The sequence below is a fragment of the Pomacea canaliculata genome, linkage group LG8, assembly GCF_003073045.1.
Source record: "Pomacea canaliculata isolate SZHN2017 linkage group LG8, ASM307304v1, whole genome shotgun sequence".
Lineage (NCBI taxonomy): Eukaryota > Metazoa > Mollusca > Gastropoda > Architaenioglossa > Ampullariidae > Pomacea > Pomacea canaliculata.
Window position 1 is genome coordinate 5,298,814 of NC_037597.1, and position 20,424 is coordinate 5,319,237.

Here is a 20,424-nt window from a genome sequence, read left to right on the forward strand (position 1 = left end):
AACTTTGACACTTCAACTTACTGCTTGCTTCCTTAGGGAAACAACTGTGCTCAAAGGTAATGTTCTTCTCAAAGAACATGAAGTGTGTAGATTTAATGAAGAAAAACATGCTTTATGGTGATTGCAGATCAACTGGTCAAATGATATGATCACGAGAATGAATTCTGGTGACCTTGCAAAGGATGTGACAGAAGCAGAAAACCACCTTCAGATGCACAATGAGAGAAAAGTGAGTGTAATTTAAACAGAAAAATTCTCTGCACCAGTTTTTCTGAGCTGTTACATTTTACTTGTATCAGCAAACATCTGTTATGTAGCAATTACGTTTTTAAAACTTATATTGTAAGGTGACTGCTTATTTCATGAATATCTTTCTGTAGGCTGAGAATTGATGGTCGCAAGGCTCACTTTTCTAATGTCCGTGAGCATGGGATGAACTTGGTGAATGACAAACATTATGCAACGGAGGAAATCCAGCAAACCATTAAACAGCTGGACATGATAAGGTTGTCTTTGAGTGGAGCCTGGGACAAGCGCAACCGCCTCTTGACACAGTGTCATGATCTACAGGTGAATGTCATTATTTTTGTTGACTGGCAAACACAATTCACGTAATTTTATGTCTGACCATGACAGTAAATGCCTCTTTACTGCAAAAAAGTAGAACAAGAACCGGTACATCAAACTGCCTCATCAAAGGTTCAAAATGTTTATATTCTTTTGTAAAAACTGCTTCTATTTTGCATTTGCAGGCATTTAAGGAGACTGCTGAACAAGCAGAGAACTGGCTCAGCACAAAAGAAGCTTTCTTGGCAAATGAAGATTTAGGAGTGAGTGTTGCTTTAAATACATAATTCTTTCACTGCATTTTTTCCTCTTTCATTACATAAGGAGTTCACAGCCAGCACCTGGAAGCAAGGGCAGTGTAGACGTCTTATGTCTATCAGATTTTAATTCCTTAGAAAAGGAAGAATAATCTTGTTTGGTCTTGTGTCTTCATTTTAGCATATCTACATTAGCCATTGAGACAACACTATACATCATCTTCGTAAAGATAATGATAAAATAACCAGTCAGCTATTAAATATATTTTTACAAAGAATTTTTCATCTGATTTCAGAATACTTTGTACAGTGTGGAAAGTCTTATAAAAAATCATGATGGCTTTGAAAAGACTGTGCGTGCTCAAGAGGACCGGATCGAAGAGATGAAACAGTTTGCAGCTGACCTAATCAAGCAGCAGCACTATGCTGGTGAAGAAATAAAATCCAGGTGCCAGGCAGTGCCTTGCTCGTCAAGAACGCATGTGGGACTTGTCCAAGCAGCGGAGAAAAATATTAGAAGACTCTCGAAACTACCAGCTTTTCTTGCGAAACCTATATGAGGTTTGTCATTCTTTTTAATTTTCAATTTTACAGTATTAATAGGTCTCATCTAACCTAAATCTTCTTGATATGTTTATATATATATGAGCAGGACACAAGACAGGATGTCACTCTATGAATAGAATGGAACTGGATGACATGATTTGTTGGTGTTTTGTCTACCATCACAGGTTTCAGGATGGATTAATGAAAAGCTGCAGGTGGCACTGGATGAATCCTATCGTGACCCCACCAACCTTCAAGCCAAGTTGCAAAAACACCAAGCATTTGAGGCCGAGCTTGCAGCTAATAGAAACAGGGTGGATGCTGTTGTAGAGGTGAGTGGTGATGCTGAGGCAGATAAAGCTGTAGGGGAATTGAGTGAATCAGTGGCTGAGGGAGAAAAGAAATTATGGAAATTACATACAGGTGGTTGAAAGGGGAAAGTTTTAGTTACACTTACAGCATATGAAAGTGTTGCTGATGATTTTAGAAAATTGGTCCTGGCATGGAAATAAATTGCATAGTTGAACAGAGATAGATATGTACCACAAAGAACATGTCACATAATGATCAGAGATGTTCTTCCAGGAGGGAAGCAGTCTGGTGGAGGCAGGTCACTATGCCCGGAAGGACATTCACAGACGTCTTGAGGAGCTAGAGCTGAGTTGGCAAGCCCTGATTGCTGCAAGTGCAGACAAGAAGGACCGTCTTCAGGATGCTCACCAGGTGAAAACTAGTATACATTTGTTGTACAATACACGTTAACATAGTTTTTTGGCTTTACCAGTCAGTCCAACATGTTTTGCGAGTGATAAATGAGTAGTTCATTTGAGACCATCAGGTAATTATCAATCTGCAGCTTGTGAACTATTACAGACGGTTTTATGTTGCTTTGTCGTTAACTCTGTTCCCAATGTGCTTTGTGACAAGGCTCTGCTGTTCAACCATGTGGTTGAGGATCTCAACACTTGGATGGATGACATTGAGAACCAGCTCATATCTGAAGATCATGGCAAGGATTTGTCCTCAGTCAAGAGTCTTCTCAAGAAACATCAGGTTTGGCATTAGGCCTGGAGTTAAACAGCTGAATTAACTATTTATTAGGGGTACTCATATATCATCATTTGATTAGGTGATGAAGTAGTACCGTTTATTGTGGTGATTTATGGGGGCATAAAGTGATAGTTGCGCACTTCTTTATCCAGATTATTGAAAGTCATCTGTGTCCCAAAGTGATGATGAAGTTATCTTTAAGTTTAGCCATTAGTGCTGCAGAAGCAAATCTATAACCTTTTTCTTATTTCTTTTCTTATCTTTTCTCTCTCTGTGGTCTTTTTGTTGGGGAAGTATGTTATTGTCTTCTCAACAATGGACCATTGATCAATTGATCTTTGATGTTGTATTTTCACATGCTTACGCATTTCTTTTCTCTGCTGCAGCAAATGGAGCAGGACATTGCAAACCACCAGGAGAAGGTTCAAGAAGTGCTTGATGCAGCACAGGTCTTCAAAGAAGCCAAGCACTTCATGAATAAGGAACTGCAGAGCAGTGCCAGGACAGTCTCTGAACGGTAGGGATTTTTTCTTCCTTAATCATTAAGAATTAACGAAGGCTGGGTCATAATCATTTTTTTCTTTACATAAAAGTGCCTCTGGGACAAAACTTACTGTGACTTTTATGGTCACTTTTATTTATGAAAGAGAAGACTTCATAGTCTGGTAATAGTGCACTATAAAGAGAAGATTGCTTGGGGCTATGACTAGAGAACTCCCTCTGGCCACCCAGTACCTTTCCAAGTGGAAGAATGACAATAAGCAACGTTTACTGATCCAAGTTACTGATTAAACATTGCTGATCCATTCTAGTAGACTACTAGAGTAACACTACTTTTCTTTATGTTTTAGATATAATGGGTTGGCAGAGCCATGTCACATACGCCGAGATAACCTGGAGGAAGCATTGAACATGTACCAGTTCTTCAGGGATGTGGAAGATGAATTGTCTTGGATCCAGGATCGCAGGCCAGTGGCTGAGTCTGCAGATCTGGGCAACTCTCTGACCTCAGTCCAGAATCTGATGAAGAAACACCAGGTTATTTTACCCTTCCTTTTGTACTATGAATTGACAAGTGTCCAAGATATTTCTTGTTATTAGACAGTTTTGCTGCTCTGTGTAAGTTTAATATATGATTCTATGGTGGTGGTGCATAGAACCTAAATAAGCTTAGTTGGTTGGACTTTCACCTTTTCAACTTTGATCAGAAAAGCAGCAGTCATTAATACAAAATCTTGTCTCTTTGTGGTATCATTTTGCTATAAATTTGGATGCCATGGACCTTAATTGTTACAGGGAAGCCTCACTCAGTGACCTCAGTGGCTAAACTGTAAATCAATACCACTATTAGCATTGTGCTTTTTCACGCAGATAATAATAAATGATTTATATTAGCACTTTAGACAAGCATTAGACTGGACAGCATACAAAGAACAGAAGGATAAAGAACAGTACTGATGACTAACAAAAGACAAATACAGAAAATGCGAAAGAAGAATCAGTTAGTAAGAACTGAGGGTATCATGATTTTGCAGGAGACGAAGTAGGGAAGTAGCCAGTAGATGAAAAAAAGTTTGGGGGAAGTGGGGGAACAGTTGAAGATGGACTAGCATTGCGTGGACTGTTATTAGGAGTAATGCTCAAGGAAGGGGTGAGTTTTTAGCGCACATGGAGACATTTTTGATAAATAAAATCAGATCTTCAAGATATTTGAGGATGTCGCCTTATTTTTTGCACAGGAAAACATATGGGGTCTGGAAGACATTGAAGAGGAGGTATTTTATGTGGTGTAGCATGCTGTGTTTCACAATGTGATCTCTGGTTTCTTTATGTCAGAGCAATAGATGCATACAAAGCTGGATACCATTTTCGCTTTAAGATGGATATATTTATATATTTTTATAAATCACAGATCACCTCAACACAGAACATCACTAGAACTTATTTTGCTTTATCACCTTTTATTTTTTTCAGGATGCAAAGGAATGCAATTTTCACTTTTTTGTTGAGTTGAATTGAGACAGATGTATGATGGAACTTGCTGATAGAATTTTTGAAAACTTTTAGTTTGATTTTTGCTCACATATTCGTGTCTATAGTAGTTGACGTGCGTGCAAAAAAGAAACTGATATTGACTTTTAAAAGGTCTTCAAATTGAAAATTTTATGGAATTATTTTATTACATATTCCTTATTGTCTGACAAATGATTATGTGTCTATTACATTAAGAGAAAATATGCTCCTGACTAGATCTTTACAGTTTCATTATTACTTATCCTGCTAGTGAGATGAAGTCACTCATATTTTGAATAATATTTAGAGAAAAAATTGTGTGATGGGCTTCTGTCTGTAAACTTTTTGGACATACCTTTTATCTTTTAATCCAGGAAAACTCAATGAGAACCCATCTGCCCACTCATAAGAATATCACACAGGAAATGTTTTGTTTTTTCCATTGTTACAGGAATTTTTAGTTTATATTTATAAAGCTCCTTGCATGAAAGAAAAGTCGCTCCACAAACTGGTCCATTATGCAAGCTGTAATTTTCTGTTGTAACTTCTGCAGGCATTGGAATCAGAGATCATTGCTCATGAGCCTCTGATTGATGCTGTCACATCATCAGCTCAGAAGATGATTCGCACAAAGCACTTTGCAACACAGGATATTGAAAACAGGCTGGAACACTTGACTCATGAACTGCGAAATCTCAAATCATCATCTTCCAACCGCAAACTCAAGCTGCAGGCTGCACTGGAAGCTCAGAAAGTAAGGAGCAGGCTCTTCTGGATTTGGTTTGCTGTACATTTGTATTGATGCTGTAGCACATTTTCAAGAAAGGGCACTTTTTGCCTGATTCTTTATAAATAGAATGATTGCCATTTATTTGCATGTCCCACTCAAGGTCATCTAAGCTTATTTCTTGATTTCAGTTCTACACAGAAGTAAATGAACTGGAACTTTGGATGAATGAAAAAATACCCCAGCTTACAAGTTCAGATCTAGGCAAAGATGAAGATTCAGTGTTGGTAAGTGATTGCTGTATGAGGATTAAATTAATCTGCTGATAAACATTTTTTTTAAGGTTTGCTGATGAATAGTGTAATGTGTGGAAACTAGAAAGAGATATTTGTGTTTTCAATACCTTACAAAGTTAAAGACTTCATCCACATTGTCAGAAGCATTTTTTAAATCAATTTTGTGCAGGCTCTAATGAAAAAGCTGGATGCATTGGACCGTGACATTGACAATTTTAGCAACAGCATTGGGGAGCTGTCTGCACTAAGTCGCAGTTTGGTTGACAGAAACCATTATGACTCAGAAAATATCCAGAGAACACAGGTTTGTGATATTTCAGGGAAATTTTTCATGCAGCTGTAACTATAGGCTGGTTTTTGTTTTTAAATTCATTTATTTTCATTACCTTCATGATCTTAAAGATTCTTTTTTTGTAAATGGTAGCGAGTGGGAATTAAGTTATTGATCCCTATAATATTGAACAGTCACAAATAATTCTTTTTTCCTTTTCTCTTTATGAGCATTTATTTTAGGCATCCATTGGTATAAAGTCATGATAATTTATTAAGGCTGCAGTAGAAGATATAGTATAGAATTATACTTCAGTGGTTTACATACAGCCAGGACACAATCGTATGAAGCATGATGAAAAACGATCAAAGGATTATGTCATTGTTTGTTCAGGGAGAGATAGAACGTCAGTACAGGAGACTTCAGGACCTTGTTAATCAGCGACGGAAAAAGCTCAATGACAGTAAAAAGCTGTTTGAGTTTTACCATGAGGCAGATGAGACAGCCACTTGGATCTCTGACAAAAGTCTCATAGCAGGCTCTGAAGACTATGGCACTGATCTGGAACATGTTGAGGTTGGTTTCCACATAAAGCTCCAAATAATCTTATTCTTGCTATGTAAATCTCTACAACTTCTTACTAAAGTAACAGAACTTCACAGTTTAGCAGAATGTACTGCACTTGATGTTTTCTCAGGACATAAAAATTAATCTAATTGAGGGTGGATGAATGCCCCAAATGTTTGGAGATGTTTATTTGGCTGTTACAGTAGAAAGGCTGTATATATTTCCATGCCTTTCATCTTTTTTTCAGCAACTTAAAATTCTTTTTGATTATTGTTAATAATTGTGTAATAACAAGGGGTTTACAGAGTCTTGATCTTTGTTTGAAGTTGCTGCAGACAAAGTTTGAAGACTTCATGCATGAGCTGGACACCAGTGAACACAGGGTGACACGTGTTTTTGCTATGGCTGATTCCATGCTTAGTAATGGCCACTTTGAGGCAGACAACATTCGGCAGCGCCGAGTTGATATCCAGCAGTTGTGGGCAGAGTTGATTGAAGTTGCCAAAGCACGGCAAGAGGTTTGTGTGTATCTTATATGTGAATTTGTGCATAGAGTTATGAAGTATAATTTTCATTTGTAATCTTTCTCTTTTGAGCATCAAGTGATGAAGTGTAACAAACTAATGTATTAGCGCCATGAAAGACAACACTGTGTGTGCATGTGCTTGCATGCATAAATGTATGCCATACTTGCATATGGAATCGTCTGTTATGTTCTCCACTTTGTTTTCATGCCAGGCATTAGCTGGGGCTAAAGAAGTGCATGTATGGACGAGATGCTGATGACACGCTGGATTGGATCCAAGAGAAAGTTGGGATTGTCAGCAGTGATGATTTTGGACATGACCTTGAAAGTGTTCAGGCCCTAATCAGCAGACATGACGGCTTGGAGGTAAAAGCTAACAGGCAGAAAATGCATGCTTACTGTGAAAATATAGGGGTTTGGAGGAAAAGACAAAAAATACTTTTACTGTGTTTGAAATTTTACATGTAGAGATATATACCTGATAACACCAATATGAGCTGATTTGAGAAAATTGAGATGGAGATGTAGTGTACAATAATTTATATCTTATGATGTGCACAAGGTAAAGTGGAGGAGTCGCATAAAATGTTTATAGATGTATACATATTCACTTAAGTCATGAGTGAATCATCAAGTTTAGATGTATGCAAAGAAAGAAAAGAGACAAACATTGAAGCAGAAAAATAGTGAAAACAGTGAGGTCAGAGTAGTTGATTTCATTTCATGTGTCTCATACTTGCTTCATGTTTGTTGTATAGCGGGACCTGGCAGCTATCAGTAAGCAAGTGGAGAGCATCACACAGGAGGCAGAGCGACTTATTGTTCATTTCCCAGATGCTCAGCAGCACATTGCTGCTAAACATGAGGAGATGGTGAAAGCATGGAACGGCTTGGTGGAGAAGTCCACGATTCGAAAAGAAAAGCTGGTGCAGGCAGAACAGCTTCAGATGTACTTCAATGACTATCGTGAACTGACGTAAGTATGACTTGTGTTGAGGTACTTACTAAGTGTAATCTCACATAAATCATCTTTTAATGAACTTTATTAATAAAAAGTTGTGAGATAGCAGTCAGTTATGGTGAATCAAATGTTAAGCATTTGAAATAAGTGTACTGTCAGGATGAAGTACTTTTGAAGATAAATCAAAGATTTATATTTATGCACATAGTTGAATCTGAATTTCCTGGCTTAAATACTTATTTGTCTATTATTTCTTTCTACAATTTATTATCACAGGGCCTGGATCTCAGAAATGCAAGCCATTATCACAGCTGACGAACTGGCACGAGACTTACCAACAGCTGAAAGCATGATGGTTCGGTACAAGGAGCACACTGCAGAGGTGGAAAGCAGGCAGGATGCTTTTGAAAAGTTCCGCAACACAGGCAATGACTTCATTGCCAAACACCACTTTTTGTCAAAAGAAGTGAGTCATACCTGTATTCAGTAGCCTTGAAGTGGCTGAACCAGAGTGCAAAGATTTACATATCGATACTTATTAGATAAACATTTGATACTTTATCATTACAAGCCTCTTTTGTAACTGGCTGTAAGTGAGTGTTAAAAATATTTGTATACAGATTGAAGAGAAGATCAAACAGCTAGACAAGTCACACGAAGGCCTGTTGCGGAATCTGGAGCACCGTCGAAAACTTCATCAACAGAATCTGGAAGCACAGGTAGTTCACTAGGGAAACTTCTGTGTATGTGAAAAATATTATGCCACTTGCAGCATCAAGCAGAACTTGATTCTTGAAACACATGCAAATGTTCATCATTGGCCATACACTTTGTTTCAATAACTTGAGCAGTGAAATGTATTTCAGCATGAAGAAAACATTTACAAGGCAAAGAAAAAAAAATCTGTAGTCTTTATACAAACTTTTTTTAGCCCTTGTAAATTGTTAGTGAATGTTCTTATTGTTCATGTCTCTAGATGTCCTCATGTATGGTCTGTAGAGGGCAGAAATAAATATCTGACTTCCATTGCAGCAACTTCGACATGAGATGGAACAGATAGAGAACTGGATGACCTTGCGAGAGCCACAGCTAAGAGAAAAGAACTTTGGCCAGTCCATTGATGGTGTGGAACTTCTGCTTCGTAGGCATGCAGACTTTGAGAAGACTGTAGCAGCACAGGAAGATAGGGTCAATGCTCTGAGTCGAAATGAAAAAGTGAGATTAACACAGAAATAAAATGTTGGATAAGATTATCAGTTGTATGGATACCCATTCCTCTTAAATGTTTTCTATTTCTGGATGTTGATTCACCCCATTTAGGATTGCCCAGCTTTGATTTTGTATATGTGAATTTGAGTTAACAGTCACTTATAATAATAATTAAGGTCTTTAGAAAGCGCCCACTCTTGCTACAGCTATTCATGCAGCACTCGTAAAAGAACTTATTCTCACATGCACACACATACCTTCACAGAGTATCAGACAGATCCAGAGCAAGCCGACTTATTGCTCAACAAATGTGCCATTAAATGGTAAATTCGGTGTATCCTTTTTGTTTCAAATTTCAGACTGATTTCTGGGCGAGGATCATGTAATTTGAGGTACTGTACAGAATAACTTTCCGGTGTTCTTCATCTGGCTTTTTTTTCTTCCCTGCAGGTGAAGAATGCTTTTGCTGAGCAGAAGTTAAAAGAGCAGCAGCAGCAGGTGGAGGATGAAGCCAGGCGTGAGCGTGAGCGACTGGAGGAGCTGCGCAAGAGGGAGCAGGAGCGTATCTTGGAGGTGAGATCTTGTTAGCGCTGTATTTTAGGTTTTTCTTCTTTTTTGTTTTTTGGCTTGTTGATAGTTTCATTAGTATTACTTCATTTAGTGCGGACAGTTTAGTACTTAATATTACAGAATGTTTTCTAATATATTCTTCTGCTGAATGTCTAATTAGCTAAAGGCATAGAGTAATGTTAGACATGGAAGAGCCGTCTTGTAGAAGCACAGGTGAAAGCTTCCTGCTCTGATGTTTATTTCCTGAAGATTCACAGCATGTGCTGTTTTGTTTGGGTTTTTTTTTTGGGGGGTGGGTTGGGGGAACAATAAGCCACAGTACACTTGCATGAATGATGACTTCATAGTATTTCTTGTATTCTTGAGGTAAAAGACATGTATATATTTACACCTTTGGAGGTCAGAATTCTTAAGAGAATAAAGGTTTTTACATTTTCATTTAAAACAGTGTGCAATGTTAAGAACAAAACTTGTTGCATTTTCTTAAAAGTCCTGATGTAATTGTGCATGCCTGTTGAGATGGGCAATACTAACCCTGACTTGGTGGAGGTTGTCTCATGTGGCACTATAGATAGAATCTTACAAGCTAAGTAGCTGCAACCGTAGAATGTTGGTTTCATTTGCAGCAGATTTAGTAATAGCACATGTTTTTGAAGCATTTCCAGCAAAACACTTGTCTATTTCCCTGAGCATTATAGTGTCCTAAAAGTTTGTTTTCATCTTTATTTAATGATCTCCTAGGTATTTCTAACAGCATATTCCAAATCCTTTTTATATTTAATGAATTATTTAGTGACTTTATAATTTTCATACAAAATTTTGACATCTTGAAAATATACTGGAAAAAATCTCAAGTGACTTATTGAATTATCAGTCATTTAATTTATCTATTTATTTAATTTATGAATATCTCTCTCTTGCAGACACAAAAGGCTGTATGTCGTTTTTTAAATGTTATTAAACCCTTTTACCTCTATTTTGCTGCATAGACATTTCTAATTAGCTGCTGTTTCCTTGAGTAATTGGATAAATGTGTGCTTACAAATTTGCTTCTGCTTCTTTGGAAGTGCTGTTATATACTGTTTAATTTCTTTTATTGTTCTTTTGTTGGGAAATATAATTTTCATGCTTTTATTCTTGGTCTTTAGAATCAGCTACAGGAACATTAAGATTTAAAACTATTTTGATGCTTTTTTTGTTGTTGTTGAAAGGTTTAATGTAATTACAGCTTTTTGTACTTTAAAAAAAAAATCTGTTGGATTTTCAAACAGTTTCTTACCCCTTTTTTTCTCATGGGATATGGTGTTCTGCTGCATCATGTTGTAAAGTAACACAGCGTAAGACATTGAGTAATATGTAGTGATAAAAATAATAGTTAAAATAAACTTCAAAAGAACTTAGCTAAATAAGGCTGAATTTTCACCATCTGGCAGGAAAAATGGATAAGATCTGTCAAAAGGTACTTGTCAGGCCAGATAAAAGCAATTAGCAAAGATTGACAATTAGGGTTGCTAGCATTCAGTGTGCTTCTCACCTCCTTTGGCTTGAACCATTCTTTCCCACAAAGTTTGGTCTATGAAAATGCAAAAGTTGATTAGGTTGATATTTAACAGTCTCTCTCTCTCTCTCACAAATGCACACAACACAATCTTTAGCTGATTAGCCTAAAATAGACAACAGGCCACCAAAAGTATGCATCTTTGTTAGCTGTTTTCTTAAATGTTAAATTGTATATTTAAAATTACTTGAAAGGCTGAAAAGTTAAGTTTGTGTTAATTTGTAATGGTCATATAATTATGGTGGCCATTTGTCTTTCAGTGAAGGGTTATACTATTATAAATGACAAACATCTCATTTCTTTAATCTTTTTTATGGTTATGTTGCATGATGAGTGGCAGTTATCAAAATTTAGTTGTATATAATATTTTCATTGTTTCTGAGAAACACTTCTTTAGTCTATTGGTAGGGTAAGTGTTAATAGTCAGTCATTTCTTTATAAGCATTTAAAATTTCTTTGCAGAGTGCATAAGTTTTCTCCACATTAAATGATTTGCAAAGCTGTTAATTCTGCTCCATTATAATTTAGTTTTTGCTGTCAGGTTAAACACATAAATGTAAAAATTGTCAAGTTGAATAATGGATGCCAATTAATAGGAAGAGTTAAAGAACAGTAAACAAGCAAGTTAGTCAATAAACTGACAAATATATAATGGTAGAATAAGTGAAAATGTTATTTGAAGGTAATTATGTTCATCAATTAATATAAGCACTGCTGCACTTAACATCTGCCATTTTTGAGGTTCTGAAACATCAATCTAATTCTGAATAACAAATGTATCTAATGTTAATACTATACATATTTAATTAGGGCTTTGTGTCCTCATTAAAAAGTAATTGTTGGAAATCTGGAGGGTTTTGAGCTTCCATGCTAACAGCTCTACATCCCTGTGAGATCTTGAATTGCTAACAATGTTACATCCGTGTGAGATCTTATTGCTAACACATAACTTGAGGGCCTCCTTCACCCCAGACATGGACTGCATGAGCACTTGTACCTCTTGCCATTAATAAAATTGTCCACAAAGCCTCTTTAATGTATGGACACTTTTATCAATAGAAGATGAGGTAAGATTGCTTGTGAAACCATGCTGGAAGCTGTAACATTAAAACTGGCAGAAAACTGTTTTGTGGTGAGCAGGTTTTACCCCTAACTCTTGCAGTTTTTTGCCCTAACCATCACAATCAGAGAAGGTGAAGGTCAGTACGTGGTCTATAGCTGTGAGTGACAAAATAAAATTTGTGGTCTTTGACTGGGAACAAGTTGGAAAATACTTAGCATTAGTTTAAGGGTAGTGGTTATTTCAGTTAGCTTTTAATTTAAAACTTGTATAGGAGAGAGAGAGAGGGCAGATACCAAGGATGTGCATGTAAAATTGGTCATTGATGGATTCATTTGTAGTTGATTGTTCTTTGCATCCAGGGATGGATGTGCGCTTGCACATGAAAAGAGTAGAAGTGTGAAAGTGGAGTGTGTCTGTGTGCATGTGACTGTGCATTTTGCTTCAGAATATCTGGAAAAATTGCAAAGCTGTGCTGTTTTATTTTTTAAATTTTAGTCATGTCTACATGCTCTGTAACCATAGATCATTTAACTATTCAAGAAGCGCATCATTTAGTGTGCAGTCCTAAAACTACTTTTCTGTTTTAAAACTGTTTATTATATCTTAACACTTATAACTTACTGCTGAATTCATACATTAACTGTTTTATATGAAATGGTTTCATGGGCTTACATGATTTCAAATACACATCTACAATAACTGCTAAAATCATCAACACGTATGATCAGATTCAGGATCCTTAATATTCATGAGTAAAAAATAGAGTCTAAAAGAAGTAAGAACTCTCTGTATAAAGTTGCAAATAATATTTTGCAGCTTTACCATGTACTGCCTGTTCTGAGCATTTTGACCTTTCTATGCATTTCTGGTCTTTTGATCATAATTCCTTATATTCTTATCTAACTTAAAACCTCTGTATCTTTAGGTTTTTCTTTCTTGACTGTGTAATTTATTAGAAGTTGTTTCAAGTGCTATATTTTACAACTTTAGATGTCATTTTTGCATGTATACTTCCATCTGCTTAAATGAAGACAAATTGCTGTGTCTGCTGTTTTGACATAGCCTGTGATTGACTAGGTATATTGTTTGGTCTATTTGTTGTGTATTATGTTTGACACTTTAAGATGGTCTTTGCAGGAGCGTCGAAGAGAAGAAGAGCAGCGCAAAGCTCGTGAGGTTCTGTTACGGCGCCAGAGGGAAGGGTCTGATGAGGAAGAAGAAAAGAAGTGAGTGGCATTCACTCAACCACTCTCTTAGCATGAACTTTCCTTTGGTGCCTCCAGAGATTTTCACTCAATCACTCTTTTAGCATGCACTTTTCTTACGTACTGTTTTGCTAGTCGATAGGAGAGATCAATTCTTTCATGTTTCTTGAAACTGCATGTTAACATTTTGCTTACTTGAAAGCAGTAACACAGATGCACAGAAAGACTCAGTTGTCTTTGCCCTCTTCAATCAAATCATTGTTGGGAAATGGGAAGTTGTGTTTTTAAGGCAGATTTTAAAGTTTCAGAAATATTGGAAGAAAATATCAGAATATTTCTATGCCTTGTTAATACCTTTTAAATGATATAATGGAGTTTTCATTTGTAGCAGAATTATATAACATCTTTTGATAGCTTTATCATTTTCATCACTTGTTAATGTTTATTTTTATAACATGATCACCAAGCTATTATTTATTTATTCATCTATTGGATACTGTGCTGTGATTACTTTCTGCTGTATTCAGCAGCTGTAATGTATGATGGAAGACATTGTTCATTCAGATATTAGTAAGACCAACATGGTTTATTGAGCTTTTTATTCATAATTGGATTGTTGATGTTTATCTGTATATATATATATTTTTTTTAAAGCTAGCTTTGCATGGTTTGTGACAGGGGAGATGACAAACTGGATCGCTCCACAGTAAAGAATTTGATTGGTCGCTCTCAGAGCATCAAGATAGTTCCTCGAGGAGAAGGCACCAGTACAGATGTAAGGCGAGCCATTAGCTTCAAGCAGTCAGGTACATCAGCTCCTTCTGTTTCATTGCAAAAAGCAGCTGAATTCAAGCAAACTTCTGTGGAAGAAACCCCGCCTCATTCACCTGAACCTGTCACAGAAATGGTATTAGCAAGACGACCTTCAGAATCATCTTCTAATGAAGAAGGAGAAGAAGCTCCTCAGTTACCACACTTACCTCCCCCACTCCCAGCAGCACCAGCAGCAGTAGCTGAGAAACCAACGGATTTGGTATCACAGCTCCCCATGTCACCATCTTACACGATAAAAGGTGGATTGTCTCCCCCTGTCAGCCCAACCCAAAAGCGTCCAGAACAGGTAAGCAAAGTAATGTTTTCTCTTGAATTCAAAGGTAAATGATTTCAGTTAATTCCCCTAATTTATTTTAAGTTTTTTTTTGTGTTTGTGTGGGCTGTCTCGCCCTCCTTTCTTACATTCATAACTTCTTTCTGAAAATGAGTGAATCATGAGATTATGATGACTTTATGTTTCTCCTTTGCCACATAACCAGGTTACCAGGTAACATGACAGTAGGAGTTAGGGGACTTGACTGAGCAAACCTGAAAGTGCCATCATTCCCATTCCATGGCTGTTCTGCAGACTATAATGTTCATGCAGTTAGCAAAATAAACAAAAGTAACACCACAACTCATAACTCTAACCCCTCTGGTCATGGACTGCAAGTCTTAGAGAAAGAAAATTAAATAAAAATTATGTTGTTAGGTCAATATCATAGAGCTACTTAACAGCTGTGGCAATAGCCTTAGTTTGGCACACATTTCAATTGCAAGAAAACACTATCACTCTAAAGGTTGTGACAACATGGCATTACTGACTACTGCATTGTTGCAACTTTTGGAGCACTCCCACTTACATGGTGGTGAGTCATTTCTGTTCGCTGTCAAACTTTTTTTTTCAAACTGTTAAATTCCAGGTGAAAGACACAGATGAGACTAAGAAGTCTAAGCGTACACCAAGTTTTAACCTCCGGCGCCGCACACGTAGTTTTAAAGACAAATACAAGCTTCCAACGAACCTGCCACCAGCTGTGATGGAAAACTTTGTAGATAGGAAGCAAGAACTCCAGAGTGGTGGCAAAAAAGCTACCATACGCTCATGGAAGACTTTCTACACAGTCCTGTTTGGCCAGCTGCTTTGTTTCTTCAAGGACAGAGAAGGTAGTGAATACAGATGAAAGGGGCTCAAACCACATATTTACATATCAGACCTTGAGACCTGCCAGTTATGATTACCATTTTTATTCAGCATACTGATGTTTTAATGATGAGAAGATTAGGGTTGAGGTAATCCAGCTGCAAAATAAAGGCACTTGAGAGGCCAGGTGAAAAGTAAACATGGAATACATGTCATGACATTGACAAGTAAATAGTATTTGTAACATAATCACATGAATTATACGTGCTTCAATGATATATTGGTATGTCCAGCATTCTTGGAGAGTCAGGCAGCAGCTCCCCCTGTGAACATTCACAAGTGCATGAGTGAGGTGGCTACAGATTACACCAAGAAACAGAATGTTTTACGGCTTCATCTTTATGATGGTGCCGAGTACTTGCTAGAGTTCCACACAGCTGAGGAAATGCATGATTGGATGACCAAAATTCACCATTATGCAGGTACTGTTCAGCTCCATTCTTTAACCTGTTAAAACTTTAACAAGACTTCACAGTGCTAAGTGAGCGTTGCTTTAACAAGTAATTTCTGGCTTTCAGTAATCTTTTCACGCAAGATTAAATCTTTGTATTCAAGCAGTTTAAGCAAAATGTTAATCATAAGGAGATTACTGACAATTATAGAAAGTGTATCTATCATGATAATAATACTTAAAACTCACAGTCATTAAAAATAAATTTTGGCACACAATAATTGTCAGTTTAAAGGACCACTGTGACTCCTAGGATAACCCTAGAGAAGTGTGGCTTTCCTGTGGTAGACAGGCATTGTGCTAACTTTGAATATGTTACTAAAACCTGAGCTGAAATTATCACTGGTATATCCAGTTTTATTCTTTTGTGTCAACATGCTGCCTTATATCTTTTCTTGTGTATTGCTGCTGAGATTAAGATGCCATCACCTGGTACTCGTCTCCACAAACAGTATCCTAGAACAGTGCTGGTGATAGAGCTTTGCATAATTACATGCTAAAGGTTTTTACAGATTTGCATATCTGAAACTAAGGCCATAGCGCCTTGATAGAGCCTTCAGAAGAAGAATGCTTTTTGCACTCTGGAGGTAGGTTAGAAGTGTATACATCTCAGCTGTTACTGAAAAAAAAAACCCCTGCATATTTTGTGCTGTTGTTGCCTTCCAGAGGAGCCCCTAATGATGGGCCATTTGGAATTTGAACGTGTTGAGGCAGATGGTGATGAAGGTGACCTAAAAACTTTCCATGGGTTTTGGTTTGATTTGAGACTTGCTGTGCTCACTCTGCATCAAAAATTCCTATCTTCTTTTTTTGGGGGAAAGGGGGAGAATCATTTTTATTTTTATTCTTCTGTTTGCATCTTGCTGAGTGACTGCATCTTCGTGCCATAAGAGTAAAAAATAAGTTTATTAAATTTTCTTGCATATATAAGATATGCAATAAATGCAATAAAATTTAATAAACAAGTTTTATATACTGCATATCACTATGGTTTTTTTTTTTTGGTTTTTTTTTAAACTAAGGTCAGTTAAAATATTGGCGCATATTAAAGTGATGATGAAACCAGATTGTGCAACTTCAAGTGAACAGAAAAGGGAATAGTCCTTAGGAAGCAAAGGAGTAAATACCTTTTTTTTATTTCCATTGGTACTTTTAAGAAGATTTATGATGAAAGTTGCAAATTGTCAATAACTGCCATGATTAGCCACAAAATATATAATGACATGGTGAAGAAAGCAATTTTGTGTCCTTATAGTGCAGAGTTCTTTCACAGAGATGGCACAAAGATGACAAACATAATCTTTGATGACAGTGGATGTTATTCACACTTTCACATTGTTCAGTTGTAGAAGGCATGGTCATTTTCTTAGACAGCTTTCACAGTAGACAATGCTGCTGCTTCTTTGGCTCCACTTAGTTCATTTGGTCATAGTCATTCTTGGACTTCATTGTCAAAGTGAAAACAGGGCATCTCTTCTTTGTAGTTGATACATTTGTCTTATGCCAGGTAATAGGAAAAAGAACATGAAACTTAAAATGATTCTAAAGAACTTTAATCTTTATATATATATTTGTGGGGGTATAAAATAATAATTTGGATTTAATAAAATTATCATTTTTATTTGTGGGGATCAAAATAAATGACCAGTTTGGGGCTGTATAAGATGTTCATGAGAGGGTCATAGCCCAAGAATTTTTTTCCAGGGAGTTTGTTTCCAGTATGTGATTTTATGGTGAAAGTTGTCTCAGAAAAAATGTTTGACCACTGTCTCTCATAGTCACTTGTAAATGGTGCCAGTGTGAATAACAGTGTTTTTCTAGCTCAGATTGCTTGCTTACTTAGTGTAAGCTGACCTGCTATTGTTGCTAGGATAATAATTTACTTTAGCTAATCAACAGGTGTAAAAGCACCATACACATGAGATGCTTATTTTTTTTTATTTTGTTACATACATCTATCACCAGCTTTTCTTGCATCTTGCAGCATAAAAAAAAAATGTTGTCTACCAAAAAAAAAAAAAAATTTTCTTGTCAGTGCACAGAGCAATGCCATTTTGAAATTGATGGTTATAGTTTATATTTTTTTGTGTGTTTGTTTCTTTGTCCAAAATCTTACTGAAGACATTGCTGAGAACTGCAGCTCTTCAGTTCTCTTCAGTCATGCAAATCCATTCCAATCTTTTGCCAATGTTTGCTCCAACACCAGCCTAAGTTCTCTTTACCACAAATGCTCTCAGATTTATCTGTCGTCTGGACTGTATCACAGTTTATGAAACTTACGAGTTTATGAATCATTTAAATTCTTTAGAAAAATTCACATCAATATTTTTTTGCAATGTAAAAGGGTAGTCTGCTACTCCATCTATAAATTTCTTTTCATGTTCATGTGGCTATGTTTTGGGGGGATTACTAAGGCTTGAAGGAGTGATTTATGAAAAAGTTTTTTTTTCCAAATGTTTTTTCTTTGAAAATGTTTTTATCAGCCAACTACTAAAAAATTGCATTATTCTTTCTGATAGAAGATTGTTAAAAGTCTAACGACTCTGAAGTTCAAAATAGAGGCTGTGAAGAGATGGGAGGATTAATTTTGTGAGGTCATATGGAAAGAGCTGCTAGTGCTGATTGCCCCTCTCTTCCTAACTCATTGTTCCTTCATCTTTGCTTTTCCCTTGCTTATTCCTCCATTCCTTCCATGATGAGGTGTTTACATCATCGAGACTGGTTTTCATGTTAACACCACAATCACCTTCTCCAGTGTGTGTGTGTGCACACATGCATGTCTCTGCATATTTGTGTGAATATTTGTGTGTGTGTATTTTGCATGTGTGTGCACGTATGTATGTCTGTGCATATGCACTTGCGTGTATGTTACATTAATATTTGCATCATGTGTATGTGTGCATCAGGTGCATGTTCATTTGTACATGAATACTTGGGGTAAGGTATCAAAATTCTCAGTGTTTTCCTAAGATTCCAATATAGGGTGCTACATGCTTTTAGGAGTAACTATCATCTTCTTTCCTTTGACCGGAGCATAGTAAAAGGTTTCTGTTTATAAGCATTTGAAGACTTTGTCCATTTAGGATGTCATACATTCTCATTTTCAATGGTATAACAGTTGAAACTATGTCCAGCTTTTGGGAGGTTGGACCAACAGTTATAATAATACTGCATGAGTGAGTTGTGGGCATGCATGAGTCTAGCATGTAGAGTAATGCTTGACAGTATGAAAGTATAATGAATAAAAGTTGTTGTGCTGAAGCTAGGATATCTTAGCTGCTCAATAGTAACTGAAGGCTGCTCATATGGGGAATGTAGCGCTTAATATCTAATAAAAATGCACTTTGGTAGTAGAGCAAAGACAAGATGGGATAAATGAATTACACATTTATATTTAACATTTATAATTCATTCATTTATTCATTTAAAAAAAATCTGTGAATGGGTCAAAAAATAAGTAAAACAAGGAGCATCAATTGATATAATAAAGAATTAAAAATGAACCTAAATAACAGTTTATTTTGAATATGCATATGTAGTTGAAATCTATATATAGATATAATGTGTTAAAAATTATCAGCTTATACATACATGTTTCAACATTCAATTATATTTAAAAATGATTATTGTACAAGGACTGTGTAAAACAAAACTCCTTGGTTATCTCCATGATTTCTCTCCCTAGCTCTGGAACCATCAGACCAGTTTGCTCGTGAAATAGAGGGTTCCCAGCAGGAACTCAGTGAGGAGCATGAGGCTGAACAAAGGACAGAAAAGGGTTTGGCAGTGGAGCTGGAGGTGAGTGCAAGAAGCAGTGCCAGAGATGATGACTGGCGCTCACAAGAGGTCGACCTGACTTGGCACCAAACGCCTTCAAAGGAAGAAGAGGAAGAAGTCTCATTACAGGCCCGAACAAGCATCTCAGGTAAGCACAAATCGTTGATAGACGTGTACATTTAAGTCACCACACACACATTTTCTGCTAATACATGTTCTTAGTTGTGACAGTTATTATTCGTTTAGCTTTCATTGTTTGTCTCCCACTTCTGCCCCTTGACTCTGTTTGCTTGAAATTGTCATCAGCATGGCATAAAATTGGATGCTACAGGCAGGAAAAAATAAATCTGAATAACAGCATAATCACCATTAATCATCATTAGTCAGACATGATATTTGTAGAAATGAACAAGTGCAGGAGGAAGTAATGAAAATAGCTTATTTTGTTTCAGATGATGAGCAGAATGATCGTTTGTCACCAGACAGTACTGCAGTGGACAGTGAGCATAGTAGAGGTAAATCTTTTAGATTCATTTTTATTTTCAAGTAACACTTTCAGTTATATTTTTGGGTTGTATTTTTTACAACTTTTAAATGCTGTCTTTTCTGCATTGTTTATCTTCTGCTCACAGTAAGATAGTTTCCTTAACTGAGTTTTGTTTTTTCAAATTTCCAGATCAGTTTGATGACTCAGGGGTACAGGTTAGTAAAGCAGCATTTACCATTAATTAACTATGACCTGATATGGTCTGTGGACGTGTTGATAAAATTATGAAGTATCAGTGATTTGCTG

At 36.6% G+C, this 20,424-nt stretch overlaps 1 protein-coding gene across 1 annotated transcript in view; it reads left to right on the forward strand.

Moving 5' to 3' along the window:
* Positions 1-20,424, forward strand: part of LOC112569819 (spectrin alpha chain, non-erythrocytic 1-like) — a 93,550-nt gene that overhangs the window by 68,569 nt on the left and 4,557 nt on the right. Inside the window, 31 exon segments of the mRNA XM_025247810.1 lie at positions 128-230; positions 383-570; positions 753-830; positions 1,121-1,285; positions 1,287-1,385; positions 1,556-1,702; positions 1,956-2,093; positions 2,298-2,423; positions 2,807-2,937; positions 3,272-3,458; positions 4,987-5,187; positions 5,352-5,447; positions 5,626-5,760; positions 6,121-6,303; positions 6,621-6,812; positions 7,033-7,058; positions 7,060-7,186; positions 7,579-7,796; positions 8,058-8,247; positions 8,402-8,500; positions 8,814-8,996; positions 9,441-9,563; positions 10,484-10,495; positions 13,319-13,407; positions 14,065-14,506; positions 15,123-15,366; positions 15,637-15,825; positions 16,521-16,580; positions 19,540-19,779; positions 20,084-20,146; positions 20,308-20,333. Of these exon segments, the coding sequence (XP_025103595.1) occupies positions 128-230; positions 383-570; positions 753-830; positions 1,121-1,285; positions 1,287-1,385; positions 1,556-1,702; positions 1,956-2,093; positions 2,298-2,423; positions 2,807-2,937; positions 3,272-3,458; positions 4,987-5,187; positions 5,352-5,447; positions 5,626-5,760; positions 6,121-6,303; positions 6,621-6,812; positions 7,033-7,058; positions 7,060-7,186; positions 7,579-7,796; positions 8,058-8,247; positions 8,402-8,500; positions 8,814-8,996; positions 9,441-9,563; positions 10,484-10,495; positions 13,319-13,407; positions 14,065-14,506; positions 15,123-15,366; positions 15,637-15,825; positions 16,521-16,580; positions 19,540-19,779; positions 20,084-20,146; positions 20,308-20,333 (4,500 nt within the window).